General features: G+C 34.0%; 4 protein-coding genes across 5 annotated transcripts; 3 read left to right on the forward strand and 1 right to left on the reverse strand.

The window, feature by feature from the left end:
* Positions 1–1087: 1087 nt before the first annotated feature.
* Positions 1088–6357, forward strand: si:dkey-183i3.6 (LAT2 domain-containing protein). 2 transcript variants are annotated; one of them, XM_046867240.1, is made up of 12 exons: positions 1088–1165; positions 2564–2668; positions 2801–2843; positions 3001–3044; positions 3536–3581; positions 3687–3721; positions 3795–3839; positions 3928–3958; positions 5291–5337; positions 5679–5732; positions 5862–5918; positions 6016–6357. In XM_046867240.1, the coding sequence occupies exons 2-12, from the start codon at positions 2566–2568 to the stop codon at positions 6057–6059; spliced, it is 549 nt and encodes a 182-aa protein (XP_046723196.1). In that variant the 5' UTR covers positions 1088–1165; positions 2564–2565; the 3' UTR covers positions 6060–6357. The 2 variants fall into 2 exon arrangements, with proteins under 2 accessions (XP_046723196.1, XP_046723198.1); XM_046867242.1 differs by having other exon boundaries at positions 3798–3839.
* Positions 6358–7802: 1445 nt separating this feature from the next.
* Positions 7803–13112, reverse strand: rfc2 (replication factor C (activator 1) 2). Its single transcript, XM_046867089.1, has 11 exons — positions 12946–13112; positions 12613–12682; positions 10968–11009; positions 10777–10883; positions 9719–9820; positions 9504–9604; positions 9196–9353; positions 8835–8900; positions 8650–8730; positions 8433–8546; positions 7803–8000 (listed from the first exon to the last, which is right to left on the reverse strand). Exons 1-11 carry the CDS (start codon positions 13053–13055, stop codon positions 7890–7892), a joined length of 1062 nt encoding a protein of 353 aa, XP_046723045.1. The 5' UTR covers positions 13056–13112; the 3' UTR covers positions 7803–7889.
* Positions 13113–15268: 2156 nt separating this feature from the next.
* Positions 15269–15831, forward strand: LOC124398165 (syncollin-like). The gene has a single exon (XM_046868234.1). The coding sequence runs from the start codon at positions 15299–15301 to the stop codon at positions 15692–15694; it is 396 nt and encodes a 131-aa protein (XP_046724190.1). The 5' UTR covers positions 15269–15298; the 3' UTR covers positions 15695–15831.
* An 836-nt stretch (positions 15832–16667) lies between these two features.
* gng8 (guanine nucleotide binding protein (G protein), gamma 8) lies at positions 16668–20119 on the forward strand. The gene is made up of 3 exons (XM_046868095.1): positions 16668–16926; positions 17712–17852; positions 18961–20119. The coding sequence occupies exons 2-3, from the start codon at positions 17769–17771 to the stop codon at positions 19087–19089; spliced, it is 213 nt and encodes a 70-aa protein (XP_046724051.1). The 5' UTR covers positions 16668–16926; positions 17712–17768; the 3' UTR covers positions 19090–20119.
* Positions 20120–21269: the final 1150 nt, after the last annotated feature.

Below are 21269 nucleotides of genomic sequence, written 5' to 3' on the forward strand. Positions count from 1 at the left end.
TCGTATTCATCATTCATTACGGCCACAGTAGATTTAACATTTGTGCGAATCATTTTCACATTCAAGTGTGACATGCAGGTGTTTGTGGTGCTGATTGAAAAGATATGTGTATACTATATATTGTATAGCTTACATATATTACCAGCTAGGTATAAATACACCATACACAAAATGGAAGAAAATATTTCACATGTGCAACATACAGTAAGTATATATATGACTCATTTTAAAGTAAGGCATCTTTCAATGTAAAATACTCTGTATGGACAAACATGGGACACTTCAAAATGTGGCCAACATTTTCCCAGAAGAGTGGCGGTAAATGGGGACTAAATGTGAAATAGGATGTTTATAAAGCACATACTAATTTCCTGGTCAGATGTACACAAACTTTTGCCCATATAGTACATATCTCCGGTTATGGAATGGCTTAAAAAGTATTGTAGAATAAATTAATTATTACTAGTCAATTAAAACAAAACAAAACCAAAAATGTTGTACTGGCATGTCAGTAAAATGTTTTTATTTTATTTTAAATAAATTTTAAGAGTACTCTAAATCTCTTTAAATATCTAAATGTCAAAGAGATTATAAGATCTTTCTTTGTTATTTCTTTTTATTTAATGTAAGAGAAACAGTTAAACAGTATTATAGCATGCTTTGTCAAGCTTATAAATGCAGCAAACAAACAAAAAACAAATACATTTAAGATGGTATTGATCTCCTAAACTCAGTTTCAATGCAGAACCTTACAACACTTAATACCTACAATGTCATTGAGGATTCAAAGTGAAACCCTTTATGCAAAGAAAACAACGTTGAGGCACCTGAATGAAGACTTTACAGCAGTCTAAGCAGGCTTTCTTACCAAATCCAGTACACTATATCATTTGTAATAAAGTAATTCCAGTAATATAAAATGTGTTCAATTCATTTAAAACTTACAAAGAAAAAACAGTATACAGTATAACAACAGATGTGTAGGTGCACAGAAGCTTTGTGGTGGTCTTCTAACCTGTGTCCGGCGTATGAGAGCACGCGGATGTGGTAAGATTCAGTTTGAAACAGGAAACAGCATTTTTCACCCGATGCTTTTATATCAGACCTTCAGCTGAGGCTGGAAGCGAGTGCAACAGAATGGATGCACACTGACACGCTGTTTAAGGTAACTTTTGTTTTTTTCCCATGAAATTCAAGTAACTTTGAAATACTAAAAGCTTTAAAAAGATATTGAACGTTTTGGTAAGAAGCAGTGAGATAACAAAATCTTTTTTCGGCATCTGCAAAAAGTTTCTCAGAATTATGCTGAAGTTTAAGACTGTTATAAAACTCATACAGCAATTAAAATACTATTTATAATACTAATAATCAGATTAAATAAATTATACCGCATTGTATCAGTTACAGGTATGTATTAACATTAGCAGCAATAGCAGTTACTTATATCATATGAAACCAAAAGTAATGATCTTTTGTGATTCCTATAATATAAAAAGCAGAACTTACAACTTATATATATTAATTCCATTTGTATGATCAGAGGATTAATGGACTTTACAGGAAACCCAAACTAAATCAGAGCAGAAGAGGAATTGGAATGAACATGGATATTGTGTCATACGTTCATGTCCAAATGTTGAATATTTCTCTGTTGATTACATTTCCCCAGCTGAAGATAAAGTTGAAAAAAAAATGCATTGTAAGTGTGTAACTGTTTTATATTAAAAATAGCTCAATACATCCTATTCTTTAAAAAGGTATGTCAAACCTACCACATACAGGATATCTCAGATCTCTTATTTATAGGTTCGAACGGTTTGAGTGCAATATCCTTTATTAAAGCACTACATTCACCAATCAGACTCCAAACTACTTTTCTAGAACTGCAACTCTGACAACCGTCATATGACAGGTTTATATTAACATCTTAATTCCTGTTTCTTATACTAGTGACATTTGAACACTTTCGTTCTAATTGCTGTTTAAAAAAGTTATTACATATAGCTGTTGCCATGGTGATACCAAAAGATGAGGTTAACCTTTACAGAAGGAGTCTCCAGTGTCAGCACTTTTTAACAGTCTGTGAGTTTCTTTATGGGAAAGAAGTAAACACATATGGTATTGTGCTTACTGGCTGCTTTGTAACATGACAAGTTGCGGTCTCTTTGTCTTTAACTTCTTGAGAAGAAAAAAAGGAGAGGCTAGTGAGTAAACAGTGGCTGAGATATGTGTATAGCTCTGATAACATAAATGATAACAAGAAATAACTTGATTAAGCAGATATTTTTGCATCACCCTGCTCTTGACTGTTGTCTTAAAACAGCATTTCCTGTCATGTTGTATTTCTTTCATTATTACATTAGGTATTCTGTTCTTATTTTATTTAATATGTTTAATAGTTTAAACATCAATGCTATACTTTTAGTGTTTATATGTACTGAGCAGACTTGAGCATTTTTGTGGCTGGTGCTGTAAAAAAAAAAGCTACACAAATGTAATACATTTCTTAGCCGTATCATGTGAAATAATCACTGAGTTATTTTTATTTTTTTTTACTTCGAAGTTATGATCGAGATAACAAGCCAGCAAGGCGTTGTCCTTGCCCTCCTGTCCGTCTCGGCCGTGGGCTTCATCTGTGCTCTGTGCATACGCTGTCGAAAGAAATCGAGTGAGTGCCATACCACACACACTTTTCACGTGTCCATTAACATGCATCATTATTCATATCGAAATATAAAAATATATATATATTTATATATATATATATATATATATATGTATATATGTATTTTTTTTGCAGTGATTGTACAGGAAAATAACCAACTCTATGTTCCACAAGTTTTGTAAGTTGTCAAAGATGACTTTTCAGACACTTTAAATATTATAGATTTCAATAAGTAGTTTATACATTTTAAATGGTTCAGTTATTTCTTGTTTTTGTGTAAATGATGGAGAGGTTTAATTCAGGTTGATTTATTGCTTTATTCTGGCTTCATCCAGTCAACGAGAGGGGAGCAGGTTTGCCGTGACGAGGTCAAAAACAGGTGAAAAGCAGTATAAAAAGAATTCTTGGCTCTGTATTGTCACTGTTTATTGGTTATTGGGGATATTTCTCAGTTTTATATTTAATGTCACTTTTGTGACCAGATTAAAGCCTGGTACTAATGCCAGTGTTACAGAGTTTGCTTTTTTAAAAGTGTGAAACATAAAACAAACAAACAAACAAATAAATATGTTGTATTTAGCGGAATTTTAGTATGACAAAGTAAAATTTATGTCCAATCAATGTCTCTGAGTTTTAAGGTGTCTTGATATTTAAGTAACTAACGTTTAGTTCACTGAAACGAAAATGTAAATAATTAGGAAGCATATAAATATAATGAATTGTCATATTTATATTAATGAAATTGCAGTATCTACTCAATTTATTCCTTATCTTTGGAAAAAACGTTTATGGAAGCAAGTTAAAGTGTAAAGTGGATTAAATGTGGATTTAATGTGCATCTTACCTGACCGTTTTTTTTTTCTGCTACAGTGATGAAAACTAACCAGATAAACCCAAATCAGTGTGCGAGTTCAGGGTAATGCACTGCAAACACTGTCACTATATTCACTGTATTTATACCATTATAATTCAATATTATTTAACAAATAAATCACTGAAGTGCAATGTTTTATTTTTACAGGGATTTTGCACATGCATCCAACAGCCGGCTTACGTGTAAGTGTTACAAGTTGAAATAAGTTTTAGTTCTGTTAGAAATGATTAACAGTAACACTGTGTGATTCTCCAGCAGCTATTCAGGAAGCAGGGGACAGTTACCAGAACATTCCAAAGTGTACGTAACCGTTAGCTTTCTGAATATTTACTCAAGTTCTAAGTAGTTTTCTAGTAAATTGTTCTTTTATTTATATCCCCTTTAACAGCAATCAGTGGCAGCATGGAACCCACTTATGTGTAAGTGTTGAACTTCATTTGTTATAGGAGGAAACTGGGGGCAGATTCATGTCAGTAGTTAAAGCAGTGGGTTGGTGCATGGAAGGTTGTGAAGGATGTGAAGCTATTATGTGTCTTGTTTTGGGCAAAGGTTAAAACACGAAATATGTACATGTAAACAGGTTGTCACTTATCGAAAATAGGGGGGCAGAATGACCCCAGAGCCTTGCATTGTTTGCAATGTTACATCATAAAAAATGTAACATGCAAAAAATATTGTAACAATTAAAAAAAAGTCTTAAATATCTAACATCACTAATTACTGAAGAAGAAATTAGAACATAAGAGGAAATACATTAAATATATTAAATTTGAAGATAATTCAGTCTGTTCATAGACTTTATTTTTCTCCAAATTTCCTGTTTGAAACTGCATTTATTTCTTGACAGAAATCCAATAAATGGTAATTCATACAATTACTGCTGCTGCTACTACTACTGCTAGTAATATTGTTTATATTAAATATGCATATAAATAATATTTATATTATTATTTATTTTTCTATATATTAAATGAGCACTTACATTCAAAATCTCTCTCTCTCTCTCTCTCTCTCTCTCTCTCTCTCTAGGGTACATATTTATATTAATAAATAAGCTAAAATTTTTATCCATTTGTATTTATTTAAAATTATTTAGTAACAGATAAGCTTTAGTGATACAGACATCAAATTAACGTCGCTATATGAATTACCAAATGTCTGTATTTGGGTTTCTGCCATATTGCAGAATGAAAGCTGGAGCTTTATTTAATTTACTTTTCTACATTATTTTTATATACATTTTGGGTGACTGTCAACGTGAAAAGACAGGAACAGTGTTAAATGCATTTGCATGTAAATTTGACTGAAAGGTGGCCTAATGACTGTGTTGGATACCTAATATATTTCTGCATGCTATGATGCATACTACTGTAGGCATATACTATATATGCTATACAGGTAACAAGTATTATATTTTTTGGCTTAATGAAGGCCACAACGTGTGTTTTAGTTACAGAATTTCATTTGAGTAACGTCAATTAGTTAGTTAGTGTTTTAAAGTGAATAGTGTCAAAAACCATTGAGGTTAAGGTAAATGTGTGATTTTTTTTTATGGGGCTTGCTGAATGCTAAACTGCTTGCTTAGCTGCTAAGTACAAGTGAAGTGTTAGCCTCATAGCTTAAGGTAAAACAAATAGGCAACTTGATTGATCTAATTTCATTTTGTAAAAAAGGAGTAATTTTATGTGTATTATATAGCTAAACTATCCTTTATTCCAACTAACACTATTTCTATCCTGATCGGCTTTTAGAAACCCAATAGCCACACCGCCTCACAAAAACTCCGCTTTGGATGACGGTAAGAAAGAAACACTAGATGAACAGTTCTTTTATTCTCTCTTTTACCACTCTTGTGCGCCGATTGTATTTAAATGAGAGAAGAAAGGAAGTGTTCAGGTTTGCCCCTGTACTGTCGACTGAAATGTCACAAGAAACCACGGGGTCTGAAAGCCAGATCAAAATCAGCATGCAGATTCTGCTGTAACTGCAAACTAAAGTAAAAATGTTAGGGTCATCTGAGAAGCAAGACAAAATGTCACAGGTGTCAGTAAATACGAGGACGATTAAGAAACGAGCAATTCTGTGATTTGGGTGGGGATTATCTCGACTAACGGTGGTGTATATATGTATTTTATATAGATGACGGTGACTATGCGAATATATTTCGAACACAAGATGTTGAACACGACTCAGGTGAGAACGATAAAGTTTGTACACATGGTTCTTCTTTTTCAAAGACTACACCCCACACATATATGTTTATGTGTATTTTTTGTGATTTTCAAAAATGTCAAAACGTTTTTTCTTTCTACATGGCAACAGACAGTTATGACTATGAAAACACAGATTTCCTGCAAAACAGCAAAAATGATGACGATGGTAATAAGCAGTACTGTTTAACCTTCACGTTTTCTAATAATCCTGAATAATCCTGATGAGACGTGAACACTTATATTGACCTTTTTCTTTCTGACAGATGAGCCAGATTATGTCAACGCAGACGCACCTAACACAAATTAATGCAAACTTCTGCACTGATGTTCAACATATTTCAATTATTATTGATTATACAGATATTATACATATACATCAACTTATAGAACACAACCAAAACATTGAAAACTAATGCAATGTTTCATAGTTTGTATGTTGGACTTATTTAAACTTTTTAGTGAAATTGTCAATGTGATAATGAGATGTGTCAGAGTGAAGAGTAAAGAATTAATATAAATAGTCATTTTTCATTTTATGTAATTAAAACTTGTAAAATGTCAGTTTTAAGTGTCACTACATTGAAAATAAAATCTTACTGAGCTGATCTGTAGTACTGTTGATTAAAAAAAATTGTTTAAACATTTCTCTTTGCAGTACCTTTTAATAATTATATATATTGCATATACATATAATTAATATATTCTACTTCTCTACTTTATGAGATTATAATACTTTGGAGAGAGTTTTTTTTTTTTTAAAAAAAAGGTCATTTTTATACAAAAAGATTTATGGGGCTTGATTTTACAATAAAAAAAAATTCTGATCACCAATGCAACTAAAATAAAGTTTTTTTTTAATATATATAAATGTTAAACCACTGCTTTGAACACTAGATACTGGTAGATGAGTTTATTAAACAATGTTACACACTTAGACCTATTTAATAAAATATGCATATACATGTTGACTCATCCTGCAAAATGTTATGTTAATTTCATTTGTAAATGTAAAGACTATGCAAAAAAAAAAAAAAAAATATATATATATATATATATATATATATATATATATATATATATATATATATATATATACTTAAGAGTAAATACAGAATGAAATTAGCATTACATGGCCTTCAGTTAAATGAGATCTCAGTCCAGATCATGCAGGAGCACAAGAACCTGAGAAATTGAAGGAGGTAGAAGACTGATTTATGTTTATGGATTGAACTCAAAAACGGAAAAATGTAGAGATTGAAATAAGAAACGTTTTTGTTTATAAGTTATATATTTTGTATATTTAGAAGAATATACAGTAGTATATTTAGAAAAGTAAGAAAACGTGTAAATAAACTGGAAAAGCTCAAACTGTGGGATGAAAATGAATTATGAGGTGAAATGAACTAAATCATTATTAAAGCGCTTGAACAAGCAAACTAAACACAAATTAGGTAGCTACACTGCTGTGATCTTCAATTGTCAATAAACTCAGCACATTTACTTATAGTATATATGTAAACTTGTTAACCAATTTTTGACTCACTTCTGCTTAATTATCACCATCTACTTGTTCTTGCTAAACTAATCCACACCTGAATTCAATCCTGTTTGCAATTTTCACAATTAGTCCATTTTGTTTTTTAAATGTAATGTGTGCAACAGTGAGCCCTGCTCAGCTTACTTGTTTCATTAAAAAGCATCTTACAGGCATATAGTACCTGTGGCAGATACAGTGGATCATTTGTTGGGTATGAATACACAGTCTTTTTTTTCTTTTTCTTTTAACAGAATGTATGATTTCTGTGAGGTAAAATAAAAAAAAGTTATCAATAAAAAAGAGCAGCGTTGAATGTTTTTGGCATGAATGACTCATGGTTTATGATAAATATTAATATAAAATTATCCATTTTAAACATGTTTAAGATGAACAAAGTTTAACTCATTTTGTTTAGGGCTGTATGTTCCGGTGCGTGTGTGAGAGACTGCGTAGACTCGTAGAATCAATGTAAAACCACAGTTGAAAAGTTATATTTTCAAAAGCAACAAGAAGTGAAAAAAAACCTTATGTTTTATTGAGGATTTCTCAAACTATTTACAGTGACAGGTTTAAATCTCTACAAGTTTGAAGCATTCGGCTTTAGCTGGCCTCGGGTAGTGCAGTCTTACTGCAGAGACGTCCCAACAGCCCAGCAAGCTGGAGGAGAGAATTTACTCCTTCTGCTATCCTCATGTGGGTGTAGCCAATCTCCTGAGAAAGACACCTCATGTTAGCAAGCATGCGGTATAGCTAAATAGGCATACAAACATCGGGATTGTATCCACTGCACTTTAAGTGGAAAATAATTCAATCATTTATTACAACAGAAATAAACACAGACAAATTTAGATATACAATACTGCTGCATGTATAATGTTCCATAAAAAGCTTTACATGTTTACGTGCTTGGTTGGGAACTGGTGATGTTTATGAGTCTAGTGTAGCATTTTAAAACCAAGTCAGCAAAGAGCATTTTAAAAGTTTCGAAATATCACATCATAAATTATATATCTGATATTGAAGATTTCTTGGTTTAAGGCTGTGCAGAAGAACCCGAAGAATTGATCTAAAGTCCTGAGAGATCAACAGTACATTTATGCACCAAAGCAACAAAAAAAAGAAAAAAGAAAGTACAATTACTACCTTGATAAACTCCAGCTTCAGGTACTCAGGCATCTGGAAGGTCTTACACACTCTAAAGATGTTCCCTATTATATCTTCAGGAGAGTAGCCAAGTGACCAAAGCTGTGATATTATCTAATGAATGAGAATATAGAACTGATCAATTAGCTGCATGATATTGTTTACGTCAAGCGCATGTTCCTACTTATTTGTGTGCAGAAACATGAGTCGTTAGTACCTTGTAAGCCTCGTCGATGTTTGCGTTTACGCAGTGCTCAAGCATGCTTTTAACCAGCAGGGGGTGTGGCTCATCACATACCTGATCAGAAGAAACCAAATCCACTCCGTTATTGAGCGCCTCATGCTCACTGCTCAAGTTGATTATTTACCCCAGTTATCAAGGGGGGAAAACAGAAAACCCACCTTGAACACATTTTCACTGTTGATAAAACCAAATCCAGAATGGGTGGACTGCAGGTTGTTGAGTGCCTGGATACACAAGCCGAATTGTAACAAGAGGCGTATATTTCTTGATTCTATCATTGTTAAATATTTACTAGATAGAAATAAAAAAATTTTTTTTAACTGTGTTGCTGAGGGATTTAATTTAGACAGCAAAGACGATAAAATACATCTATTACCTGTTAGCTATATTAGCTATGGAATGGTACAAAAGTAAAGAGACAAACATTACATAAACATGTCTTGTCTTATTTAAATAAACAAATCTGCTACATTTTGTTTTGAAGTAAACTACTTCTTCAACTAAGAAATGTTCACTAACCTGTCTCATGTCTCCTTGGGCTGTGAAAATAATGGCCTCCAGTCCATCATTGGTGGTGTGCAAATTCTCCTTCTCTACTACCTCCATTAGCCGCATCATAATCTGTTCATCCCGCAGTTTACTGTAGCGCAGCACGGCACAGCGTGACTGAATCGGTTCTAAAAGAACACACCACAGTTGTAAAGTCAAATCCATCAACAGCCATTACAGATATCTAACACTTTATATACCTGCTTTGGGAATTTTTAGGACCCTTTTTAGGGACTTGCATTGTCGATGCTCCAAATGCCTACAGACAGGTCACTCACCTATAATTTTATCTGATGCATTGCAGGCCAAAGCAAATCGGGTGGTCTTCGAATAGATCTCCATTGTTCTTCTCAGAGCTTGCTGTGCTCCATCAGTCATGCTTAATTCAGAAACAGCAAATTTAACAGAAATCTTCCACTAACTCAAATTTCAATAACTTAATAGCTAGAAAATTAATACACAATACATTTTTTCATTTAATTTTTTTAATTACCTGTCAGCTTCATCCAGAATGATGATTTTGTGACGTCCTTTGGGAAGAGTAACTTTTTGCTGGGCAAACATCTTGATCTTGTTTCGAACAACATCAATACCTCTGAAACAACAAAAACATGAGCATCTGGGGGTCCATGCAAAAGACAGCTTTATGTTTTTCTTTAGTCAAATCTGTAACCAATTTTGTTTTGGGAGCCACCTGCATAATATTGTGTACTCCAAAATATTGCTGAAAAACTCCTCCAAGTTGTGAGGTGGGGCCTTATTGATCAGACTGGTTTGTTCAGCGTGTTAAACAGATGCGTAATTGAATTAAGGTCTGGCACACCCAAAATTCAACACCTTGAACACATGACCCTGTAGTTGGTTAACCACTTGTCCTGACTGTTTTTGGTACGCAGTAACAACTGCATATCTGCAGATGCTACAACCCAGTCGTTCAGTCATTACAATTTTGCCACTTTCTAAGTCAGTTACATTCTTACGTTTGACTGTTATTCCTGCATCCTATCAGTGGTTTTAATATTATTGCTAATCAGTGTATAATGTAAAAACAAAATAAATAATTATAGTATACATGCAGTTTGACTCATTTGTTTCTGGAGGTTTCATACACCAGGTAAAGCAAGTAAAACTAATACTTATGAATTCAAGATAAAACATTTTTTTTTTTACCCAATTTATACCACAGCAAAAATGTATTTGCTAGGATTTTCATTTCATTGCACTGTGCACATCAACCAAGACTGAATATTGCACATGCAACCTTGATAAGACAAATATCGATAATAAAAGAATCAGCTGTATACTACACACTAACATATATGCTATAAAATTAAAAACCCAGACTCTCTAACAGGTTTTAGGCTGATCGCTCTCTCAGATCATGAACTACATGCTGCAGGAAATATTTTTAGGTCCCTATGGATATCAGTATCTGCATAATACTGTAAATTTACATTTACATGACTTCATAAAGGATTCTCAGAAAATACAGAGTTCATATCTTTATATCATAGATCAGAGTTTTAATAACATGAGCTCAGGGTCAGTTACCGATCATTTGAGGCATTCAACTCAAGCACCGCGTCCTTCATTGCAGGGCCCAGAAGAGCTCGAGCCAAACACAAAATGCTTGTTGTTTTTCCAGTGCCAGGAGGACCCTGAAAGCACAACAATCTGTCATTAGATATCCTACTATGATGTTATTGACTGTTAAGTGACAAAAAATATGAATGACTACTTACAGCAATAATGATATTGGGTACGTTTCCCTCTCTGGCAAACACCTGTTTAAAACATCCCAGAAATAAATAGTGCTGACTCAGTGATTAAACATAAATGGCTTTTATTAAGGTTTAATGTAACTGTCAATACATTTAATAAAATGAACCAATAAAACACGACAATTGCACGTTCAGCACTATTTAAACAAAGGTATTGGGACACCTGACTTTTCCAGCCATACTCTTCCTCAAACTATTACCAGAAAGTTGGAGGCACACAATTATAAAGGATGTTTGAATGTGGTAGCATTTCATTTACCCTTGAACTAGTACACCCAAACATGTTTCAGATTGGAAATGTCCCTGTGCACAAAACCAGCTTCATGAAGATATGGTTTACATGGGTTGAAGTGGAAGATCTTGAGGGCCTGCTATAGAGCTCTGACCTCAACCCTGTTGAACACCTTTGGGATGAATTGGAACAATGACTGCACCTCAGGCCTTCTTACTACATCAGTAACTGACTTTACTAACACCTTTGTGGCTGACAGCACAAATCTTCACAAGCACACCCCAAAATCTAATGAAATATCTTCCAGGAAGTGTGGGGAACGGGGACTATATGTGGAATGAGATGTTTGAAAGAATCTTATGGTCAGTTGCCCACAATGCATTAACCTTCAACTAACCCCTTCCTCTAGGAGAGTAAAAGTCTGGTGTAAAAACATAAAAACAAACAAACTTACTTTAGCCTTCTTTTAAGTAAGCAACAATGAATGAATGAAAGTGCCACGAACAAAGCTTTTTATTTTATTTTTGATTAAATGTTATATAAACAAGGGTTCGGGGACCAAAGTTGGCCTGTGGTGACACTTGATTTGTCCCACCATGCCATACATGAGAAGAGGGGGGAAAAGCCAATTATACAGATAATCAATTATAATTTAATACTTAAAATTACAAACAATTACAATTAGGGGACTCTAGCTGCATTAGAAATTAAACTCTATTGCACTATAATAGGGATGATTTCATTGTTTAAATTGTACTATTTATAACTTTCATTGAACTGAAAAACTTTGAAAGTAAAACTGATGTAGATACACAGGTTTGTAATCTGGATAATTTTCATGCTGCAATTTTCATTGCGAGTGACGAGGATCTACAGGATTAAAAATGAGTTTATGCTTCAGGCTGCTTTAAACAACCTCACCATGGATTAATTTCCTATACCTGCATGACTCCCAGAGTGTTGTTCCTAACCTAATAAACTCCTGATGGAGGATTTAACAGGGATGTTGTATGACTGCGCATGTAGGACATTTTGGAGACAAGGTGAGGGAGGCATGAATGAGATGGTTTGGACATGTTCAGAGGAGGGACATGGGGTATATCGGTAGGAGAACGCTGAGAATGGAGCCTTTAGGAAGGAGGAAAAGAGGAAGACCAAGGAGGAGGTTTATGGATGTGGTGAGGGAAGACATGCAGGTAGATGGTTTGAAAGAGGCAGATGTAGAGGACAGGTGGGTATGGAGACGGATGATCCGCGGTGGCGCCCCCTAATGGGAGAAGCTGAAAGAAGAAGTTGTACAGATGCAGATGGGGATATGGGGATGAACTATGAAGGACGGGGATAGTGTTGGCTACATTACACTTCCTGTCTCACCTCCAGTCTGCTGACAGTTTCTTCATTTCCAACGATTTCATTCAGCTTCAGTGGTCTGTATTTTTCAACCCTACAAGCAAAAAAACACCGGAAATACAAAAGGAATAAATATCCTGTTAACAGTACGCCATGCTGTTCACTGTAAAACTAATCTTTCTCTTTATGAGGGAGGTCTGACATTTGTATTCTCTAACCGTACACGACTGATCTAAACCAGGATTATAAAAACACAACTAAACCCGTATCTGCTACAAGCTAACAGAATACCGCTTTACTCCTCCTAGCATTAGGTGCACTTATTGATAATATGTTTGAACCGGAAGCTGACTTTACCAGGGGAGTTCATAAGTGCTCGTCGAAGACCTCGGAGCCTCTTCTTTTTTATTACTCTGTGCATCTGTTTGACTTTGTTCACCATCAGCTTCTTTCATCTCCACGTCCATGACGACTCTCGCAGCGTCAGATCTTCCCGCGCCACCGAACACAGGAAGTTACGTCGAGGTGACGTCACTTCCCGCAGCACGACAGAATAGGGACAATAGAACCGATCTGAGGACAGATTTTAGTGCTGTGTTTCTCGTGTAATGGGTTTAAGTTGTTTTATAAACCAGACACACACACACACACAAACTGGGGCTCAGGAACTAAATTTGGCCCCTTTGACTTGACCCTTCATGATAGAACACACAAAAAAAAGTCAAAACAGCATTTGGAAAAACTTGAAAAAATCAGGACCAACTTCCTGTCTCTTATTAGAGGTCACTGAGTATATTATGGGGAAATACTTTATTGTACAATACATGGGATTGTTTCTCCTTGTACTAGAGGTTTATCTAAACCTGAACTTTGAAAATAGAACTGCATTTGAAAAGTAGATTACAGAGTCATGCCTTTCAATGAATGAATTAATGAATGAATTATTTATAAATCCTGAATGAGAATAAACATGGCTACTTTAGTGTAAAATATTGTTAAGTATAATAAAAATGTTTATTTTCAGCCCCTGGCCCTCAATCAAGTTTGATTTTTGGCCCTTCAAGAAAAATGTGTGTTCGTCTGTTTTATTTGATTTATATATAAATGTAATTTAGAAAAGGTATTTATACTGAATGATCGATACAAGCTTAATTGTGGTTCTGTTTTGGTTTAAATGTACTGACATTACTGTATTGTATAATTTGCCAATGTAATATATCAATAAAATAAAAATCGATCTTAGCAAGAAAACATATCTTGAATGAAGAAAGAGCTATTCGTAAACCAATTTGTCGACATACTACCGTTAAGTTAAAAGTGTTGTTGTTGTTGTTGTTGTTGTTGGTGGTGGTGGTGGTGGTAGCAGTAGTAGTATATTGATAAATATGAATAAATAGTTTAACAAACATGAGATATGTATTATTATTTTTTTAAGACAATACTACATTATTATTATTATTATTATTATTATTATTATTATTATTATTATTATTATTAATAAGAAGTAGAAGAGGAAGAAGAAGAAGACTACCACTACTACTACTACTACTGGTATTACTGGTACTACTACTACTACTAATAATAATAATCATATAATTTGTTCATTTATTTATCTTCCATCAGTATTGTAGATGTGTATTTTTACTTATGGGTGCACAGCATATATTAAAATGATATAAAATGTTTGTAAAATGTTTAAGAAATTATTTAATAATCTCTATTGTATAAAGTATGACAGTGAATAATGTAATGGGAAGAGGAGAGACTGATAAGACTGACCCTGCAAAACAGGGTAAAAATTAGCTAAAAGGCAATTAAGGTCCAGATATCTTACCTTCACAAAGTTAAAAATAGAGACACAGTGTACATTATCAACAAAGCTGAATTAGTATGACTTCTGATAATCTCATTTTGCCCTCACTATCCACATCGAACAGCTGCGAAATTTCAGATCGTTGTAACAGGTGTCAATGTAGAGGTCACTTTCTTGCTATAAACTTGCATGAAAATACATGGCAGTAAAAGTTTAGCTATATTAAGATATCTTTCACTTGTTAAGATATTATTTTGTAATCCTATTATTAATAAAAAAAATTATTGTAATTATAATAATTATTATTATTATCCTAAAAAGTTGCTTATTAACCCTTCTAGATTGCACTTTAGGCAGGACTACACGCTGGATCGGACACCAGTTAATCTAAGAACATTATGGTGAAGAATTTAATGATGATGATGATGATGATGATGATGATACTAATACTATTACTACTATTACTACTATTACTACTATTACTACTACTAATAATAATATTAATAATAATGATAATAATAATAATTATTATCATTATTATTACACCAACCCTGAGCAAAATCACACAAACTTTTCCACCAAACGGATAACATATGAAAAATTATGTTCAGCACTCAGTCTACTCATTCTATAAAAGTACTAGTTAATTTAATAAATATATAAGAGATACTGGGAAAATGGCCTAAATACAAAATTAGTGCACAAAAGTATTTATTTAGTAGTTTAAAAATATATAACTGATTCAGTTCATCTTATTAGGATAAGACACTCTATAAACAACATGTTGAAATTCCCATAAATGTCCTCCATCCCATCTGTTAAACTTCACACACTAACCAGAGGTCAATGTATATATAAGCCTGGATTAAACCGCTCACAGCTCTAACACCTGAAACCATGAAGGTTGTTTCTGCTCTGCTTCTCTGCGCTCTCTGTTTCCTGGGCCTGGATGCCCAGTGCCCAGAACCAAACACCCTGAAAGATGCCGAGGGCAAGAAGATCTGCGCTCGCATGTTCGAAGATAGCAACTACTACTACGAACAAAGCTGTGGGGGAGAGTACATTGATGCCTACCCCAATGATGACGTCCCAATCATTCCGTGGCGCTGGAACAATCGCATTTCTTCTCTGGTGGTGAACAAGATGTGCTCCCTGACGGTGTGGTCTCGCGTCAAGAAGAATGGAAGCAAGAGAAAGTTTTCCTCTGGCATCGTCTACCGCCTCAAAGACGTGCAGCAGGGCCTGCTCGGAAGCTGGGAAAACGACATCTCTGCATACTACTGCGTGTGCTAGATGTTGCTGAAACAAGCAGAGAAGGAGAGACTGAAAATCTGGTGATCTGAATGAATCAGATAAATTAATTGCACAATCTATCAAATGTAAATGTGCAGACTTAAATGTTTTTAACATTGAATAAAACATCAAATTCATCTGCAATCTGAAAGGATGTCTGGATGCTTCACTAGTAGTCTTGATGACAGCTTCAAAAGGAACACTAACTAGAAATCTTACAAAAACCTTGAAAAAATTACATCTTTTTTTTTTTTTTATAATATGAGGTATAAAAAAATAGAGAGGTTTTTGTTGAAGGCCCGTGGCTCTCTAGGCTCGTCTAAGGGATCCAGCTGAGTTGTGTGAATCCCTGTAGCACTTCTGCGCTCCTTGCTGTGTGTAGACCAATAAATGAATGAAAACAGCAGCTAATGAGGCAGTTGACATTAAAGTCCGGAGGTGGAATCCAGACCCCTATGGTGAGATCCACAACTCTACTGCCACTGCTGATGGGCTAGGTGACAAGTGACAAAAAGATCTGACTTTTCCATCAGTTTTGAGTCAGCGTATGAACACAACTAAGAAAGAGCTCTCTGACTTTTTCGTTTAAATCCCAGCTCTACTATTACTTACATGATTAGGGCTCAATTATTTTCTTATATATTTACTTTTCTTTTCTTATATATTTTCTTACATATTTTCTTTACCATAAATGCTTTATACATATTAGAGCCTCGAGCTTAGGATACTGAGTCTTGGGTGACAGGTAAATATTTGGAGGTGGAGAGCAGAAAAACAGACTGTATCTCTGGTGACTCTGGCGAGCCGCAGGCTCTTAGTAACACCCACTTAAGTGGTTTCCAACAGACTACATATCTAGAAACAAGTATTCAATATAAAAATGAAAAACTCTATATTTTTCTATATACAAGGAAAAGTTCCTACACTAATAGGTTATAATATCTCCCAAAAATTAACAGCACTCCATTTTCTTTTTTCTCCATCCATGAAAGATAGACTCAATAGAAGGTCACACCACATGAAGTCTAGGACTCACCTATGCAGCCCGATATGGGGGGAGGAATAAGCACTAATTATGAGAGGAGGCAACCTTTCCCATCCCTCCTACCCATTTAACTCCTCAGAGTCTCCTCATTTGCTTCTGTAACATTGGTAATGTGAGCTTCATATAAGCGACAATAAAAATCAATTTCTGCAGTTACAATCTTGGACATTATCTGAGCTTCTCTGCGGTAAGTCTGACATTAAACCTTAAAAACTTGTCTTCATGCAGAAAATGAGAAATATATCAATAGCTATGTAAATGTGAAGCTTGGGGAATTTTTTCTTTATATTGTCTGGGGATAAACTGAAAGGATAACAATGAGGATACAATGAGAAATGCAAATAAAGTGCAGAATTGTAATATTGCATACTTATACTAATCAAATGTATGGTCATGCAGAATACTTAGGCTATATAATTCTATTCATAAAATAGGATATTAAGACACAAAACATATGATACAGTGATTGTATTTGTGCTTCTAGTTATATATCATTAAATTTATTCTACTTAATTCAACGTATTAGACTTTCTCCTGAAATCTAAGGCAGCAATACAGTGTTAACTTCAATTCAGCTTAAGCTATAATTCATAGAAAAGGTTACTAAAGGGAAATTGTAGTAGACATGGGACGCTAAGCAGCTTAGTGGCTGCCTCATGAGGATACCTGTACTTGTGTTGTCTTCTCCCACTGAGCCTCATGCTGTGTATGACCAGCTGAGACCCAGACAGCCTCAACAAAACAATTACTGCTGCTCCATCTTACCCTGGCCTCTAATGAGAGGAAGGGAAAAAAGAACAGTTAAAAAGCAACAAGTAAAAATGAAATCACTTAGCTATTATGATTTAAATGCATTTTGTTTTTTAATATGATTTTTTTTTTGTATGCTCAGGAAAAAAATCTGTAACAAATCACAAAATGCTTTTCTTGACTTTTTTGCCATAAACATATCCCTGTGATCTCTGACTGTAGGAGAAAGCTAAAGCCCCTGCTTAGGATAGATCTAGGTTAAGAAGTGTTCCAAGCACAATGTCCAACAACATGGCCAAGATCGCAGATGCTCGGAAGACAGTGGAACAGTTAAAACTGGAGGTTAACATCGACAGGATGATGGTAAGCGACCAATACTATAATAATATTGTCTACTCCTATATCTGAATAGCTCTGACTGCTCTAATATATCTTTTGTCCCCTTTTCTGTACCTCTGTGTTCATGTATACAAATTGCTTTCTCAGAAGACGATATATTTATAAAATGACAAGTATCACAGCTGAAAGTTTTCATTTTTAATAATAGTCTGTGCCACATTGCTGTGTTGTCAAAAGTTTAAGAAAAATATTTGCCACATTGAAGGTAGCCTCAGGCTCTGACAAGGCAGTGACTGTCTGTTCTCATTGGTCTCTTTGATTATCCTATTGGTTTTTCACAGAGTTGTGCACCTTTTTAAAAGATGTAATTCACTACATTTCAAAATGTTTACAGAATTACCTACCTTAAATTGTATTAAAAGCAGTTGCTGCTTAGTAAAAATGTTATGATAATGTGAACAAGAGTTGGAAAATGAATTGACTGATTATGTGTCATATTTCTTCTTTCTTATGTGTCAAAATATACTCTAGTGAATATGATAAATGTCTGGCCAGTGGGATTACAAAGACCAAATCAATCTGTTGTGTATTTGCTAATGTTGTGACTGTTAAACTCGTGAATTTCAAAGATGTGTTTTTAATATATTTCTTAATAAATTGCTTTGCCAATGTCATACCTCTATAGGACTATAGGAGCTATACTATAGGAGCACTACATAGTAATTTGAGGACATGGTGTGTGTGTGTGTGTGTGTGTGTGTGTGTGTGTGTGTGTGTGTATGAGTGTGCTGCAATGTTGTTTGGGTATAAATGTTGTTTAACGCTAAAACAGTAGTATTGTATACGATGAAAGTATAATCTTCTATTCTTTCACAAAAGTGTGTGATATTTTTGGTCCTCTAGCATTTTCTACCTAAATAATATCAGCTTAGTGATTCAGTGGTCCAGTTCTACAGAACAGTTTAATTTTTTCTACAAAATGTCACATATGTATATACTATGTATATATGTACACAGTTGTACCTGATAAGTGAGTTAATGAGTGTACATAAAAGGTAAGCATATCTAATAAAAGGACTACTGAGTGCAGTGATCTATTTGCTCACCTGCATTTGCATCTGCTTTTTTTCAGGTGTCTAAAGCAGCCGCTGAGCTGATGTCCTACTGTGAATCTCATGCCAAAGAAGACCCGCTGGTCTCTCCCATGCCCAACTCTGAAAACCCCTTTAGAGAGAAGAAGATATTTTGTGCAATTTTGTAGTTTGCCAGATCACTCACCTACACACATGTAGGCCAGCTACATTTTTAATGATTGATCCAAACATGTTTTATATAGTGACTTTCCAACTTTTTCACTAGAACTGTATTTTCCAAATAGCTGTTTATATTTAAAAACATTTATTGTATTTAATTTGTTTGGCATATCTCTCCTTACAGAAATATAACCTACATGTCACATAGGATCATGTTAGTTTTTGCATACAAGGAAATTGTGTGAATTTGTGAAATATAAAACCACATATGAAAAAAAAAACCTAAACAGCACCTTACCATTATATCTAATGTTCCAACTATTAATCCATCTTAATGCAGATTGTACATTAACATTATAATACTAAGACTCTAATACTATCTAGATTTCACATGCATACTGTATCACGTGATTCTTTAAATGTGGAAGTTGAGTGTGACGTTTCCTTGTGCCATAGTAATTTCTGTCATGCAGGACCCATAAATTATTCAGCACTCTTTTAAAATGAGAGGCAACACTACTGTTTTTATCTTACCTCAGCATTTTTCATCACTGAGGTCTGTAGAAGCACAAGAAAAAACAAACTGACACAAAAGCTGTAAAAATATGTTTTTCTCCCTAAAACACGTCAGTGCTTGTCACTGTTACGTGCTCAGTGTCTACTCAGGCATGGAATATGTTATCTTAGATCTGTGCTCTGAGCTGTTGATTCGATGCGGGCTAATGGATGAATCATCAGATTCATTTTACATTAAGATGACGCTAAGGCTTTCTTTTCTGTATGGCTCAATTAAAAATGCATTTTGAGGTTGAGAGCAAAGTTCCCTTTGTCTCTGCTCAGTCAGGCATGTCGTGTCTGTTAACTTTCGTGAAGATGGTTTAATCATTAACCTGAAATACAACAGACTCACCCATTCAATAAACAAACTTTGAAGAAATACATAGAAAAATATACTGTTTCATAAGCTCACCATACTTTTTTAAGCACAGTTTATATAGATGACTAATTTGTTATATTTCTGTTTAGCTTCAGGCGAAGACACACTGGATATTTTATGATAGTATTCACACTAATGGCAATAAAATAAGGAAGAATAAATCATGTGTTGTCAGTCAATTTCTTAAATGTTTTGTTAGGGCTTTCATATTGTAGCAGGAAATGCTTTATTAAAGATAATCTATTAATGCAGCTGTTTAGTCATGTAGCAGCTGGATGTTACTATAAGATGTCTAGCATTTGCTGTTAGACAATGTTGTGTGACTCTACATGTGCCTAATTAGAAGGATGCAGTCTGACTTATTTTAGCTAAATCTTGATGTTTTTCCCTTATAAAATAAAAAGTCACAAAAATGTCATTGAATATTTCATATAAACTATAGAGTAACAAAAATCATAAAACACAGTGTTTAAAAATTTCATATACATTTAAAAAGTAAAAAAAAAAGAAGAATACCATGAGTACCCAATGTATTTATGGAGATTCTTTTTTACCATCTAAATGTTTTACCTACCATATACAATCATTTAACAATTTATGAGTTTTGCCTAACTAAAAAATTACATTCTGTTAGATCTTTAGATTAGATCAGTGTACGATGTACAGTTGTAACAGTAAACCAGTTGTTACATGGTAAATATCTGTTTTGCAATGCAAAAACGAATGGCTGTACAGTGTTCATATTAAATGTCAGCTATCGAGGGTTTGTTTTTCACTTTCTGATATTTCGTGCATTTCTCCAAAACTTAGGTCTATTTAATCAGGAAATAAATACGTAAAAACAAACGACACCAGGATGATTCATGTCAAACATAGTTCAACAACTGAATTCACAATGAAACATAAGTTCATTTAAATGTAATTAACAGATATAGGAATCTAGGCCTGTTTATTTAGGAAACAAATTCAATGCAGTAATATTACATTATATGAAATCTGAATACAGGTACTTGACCCATTTAAAGTTTCCACAATGAATCACTGACTAAAAAACAAATAACATTATTGTAGAATATACAAAAATAATATTCCTCAACTTTAGCATTCCTATCTGATAGGGAGTCATTATGTTATAGGATTCTATATTTTAAAGAACCTTTAAAGCTGCCTCTTGAGATTCAGACAAAAATGCTTTAAGATCCTAAATTAGTCTTTTTAAAGAGTATATACAAATTCTTACAGTATATTTCA

This window comes from Silurus meridionalis, chromosome 15 (genome assembly GCF_014805685.1).
Source record: "Silurus meridionalis isolate SWU-2019-XX chromosome 15, ASM1480568v1, whole genome shotgun sequence".
Taxonomy (NCBI): domain Eukaryota; kingdom Metazoa; phylum Chordata; class Actinopteri; order Siluriformes; family Siluridae; genus Silurus; species Silurus meridionalis.

Excerpts from the sequence above, each read along its gene's own strand:
- si:dkey-183i3.6 (XM_046867240.1), top strand. The coding sequence starts at position 2,566 with ATGATCGAGATAACAAGCCAGCAAGGCGTTGTCCTTGCCCTCCTGTCC. Across the intron at positions 3,959-5,290 it reads AGCATGGAACCCACTTATGT|AAACCCAATAGCCACACCGC; the intron begins GTAAGTGTTGAA and ends ATCGGCTTTTAG. Across the intron at positions 5,338-5,678 it reads AAACTCCGCTTTGGATGACG|ATGACGGTGACTATGCGAAT; the intron begins GTAAGAAAGAAA and ends TATTTTATATAG.
- rfc2 (XM_046867089.1), bottom strand. The coding sequence starts at position 13,055 with ATGGACGTGGAGATGAAAGAAGCTGATGGTGAACAAAGTCAAACAGAT. Across the intron at positions 9,821-10,776 it reads TTGAATGCCTCAAATGATCG|AGGTATTGATGTTGTTCGAA; the intron begins GTAACTGACCCT and ends TTGTTGTTTCAG. Across the intron at positions 9,354-9,503 it reads TGCATCAGATAAAATTATAG|AACCGATTCAGTCACGCTGT; the intron begins GTGAGTGACCTG and ends GTGTTCTTTTAG.
- LOC124398165 (XM_046868234.1), top strand. The coding sequence starts at position 15,299 with ATGAAGGTTGTTTCTGCTCTGCTTCTCTGCGCTCTCTGTTTCCTGGGC.
- gng8 (XM_046868095.1), top strand. The coding sequence starts at position 17,769 with ATGTCCAACAACATGGCCAAGATCGCAGATGCTCGGAAGACAGTGGAA. Across the intron at positions 17,853-18,960 it reads TTAACATCGACAGGATGATG|GTGTCTAAAGCAGCCGCTGA; the intron begins GTAAGCGACCAA and ends GCTTTTTTTCAG.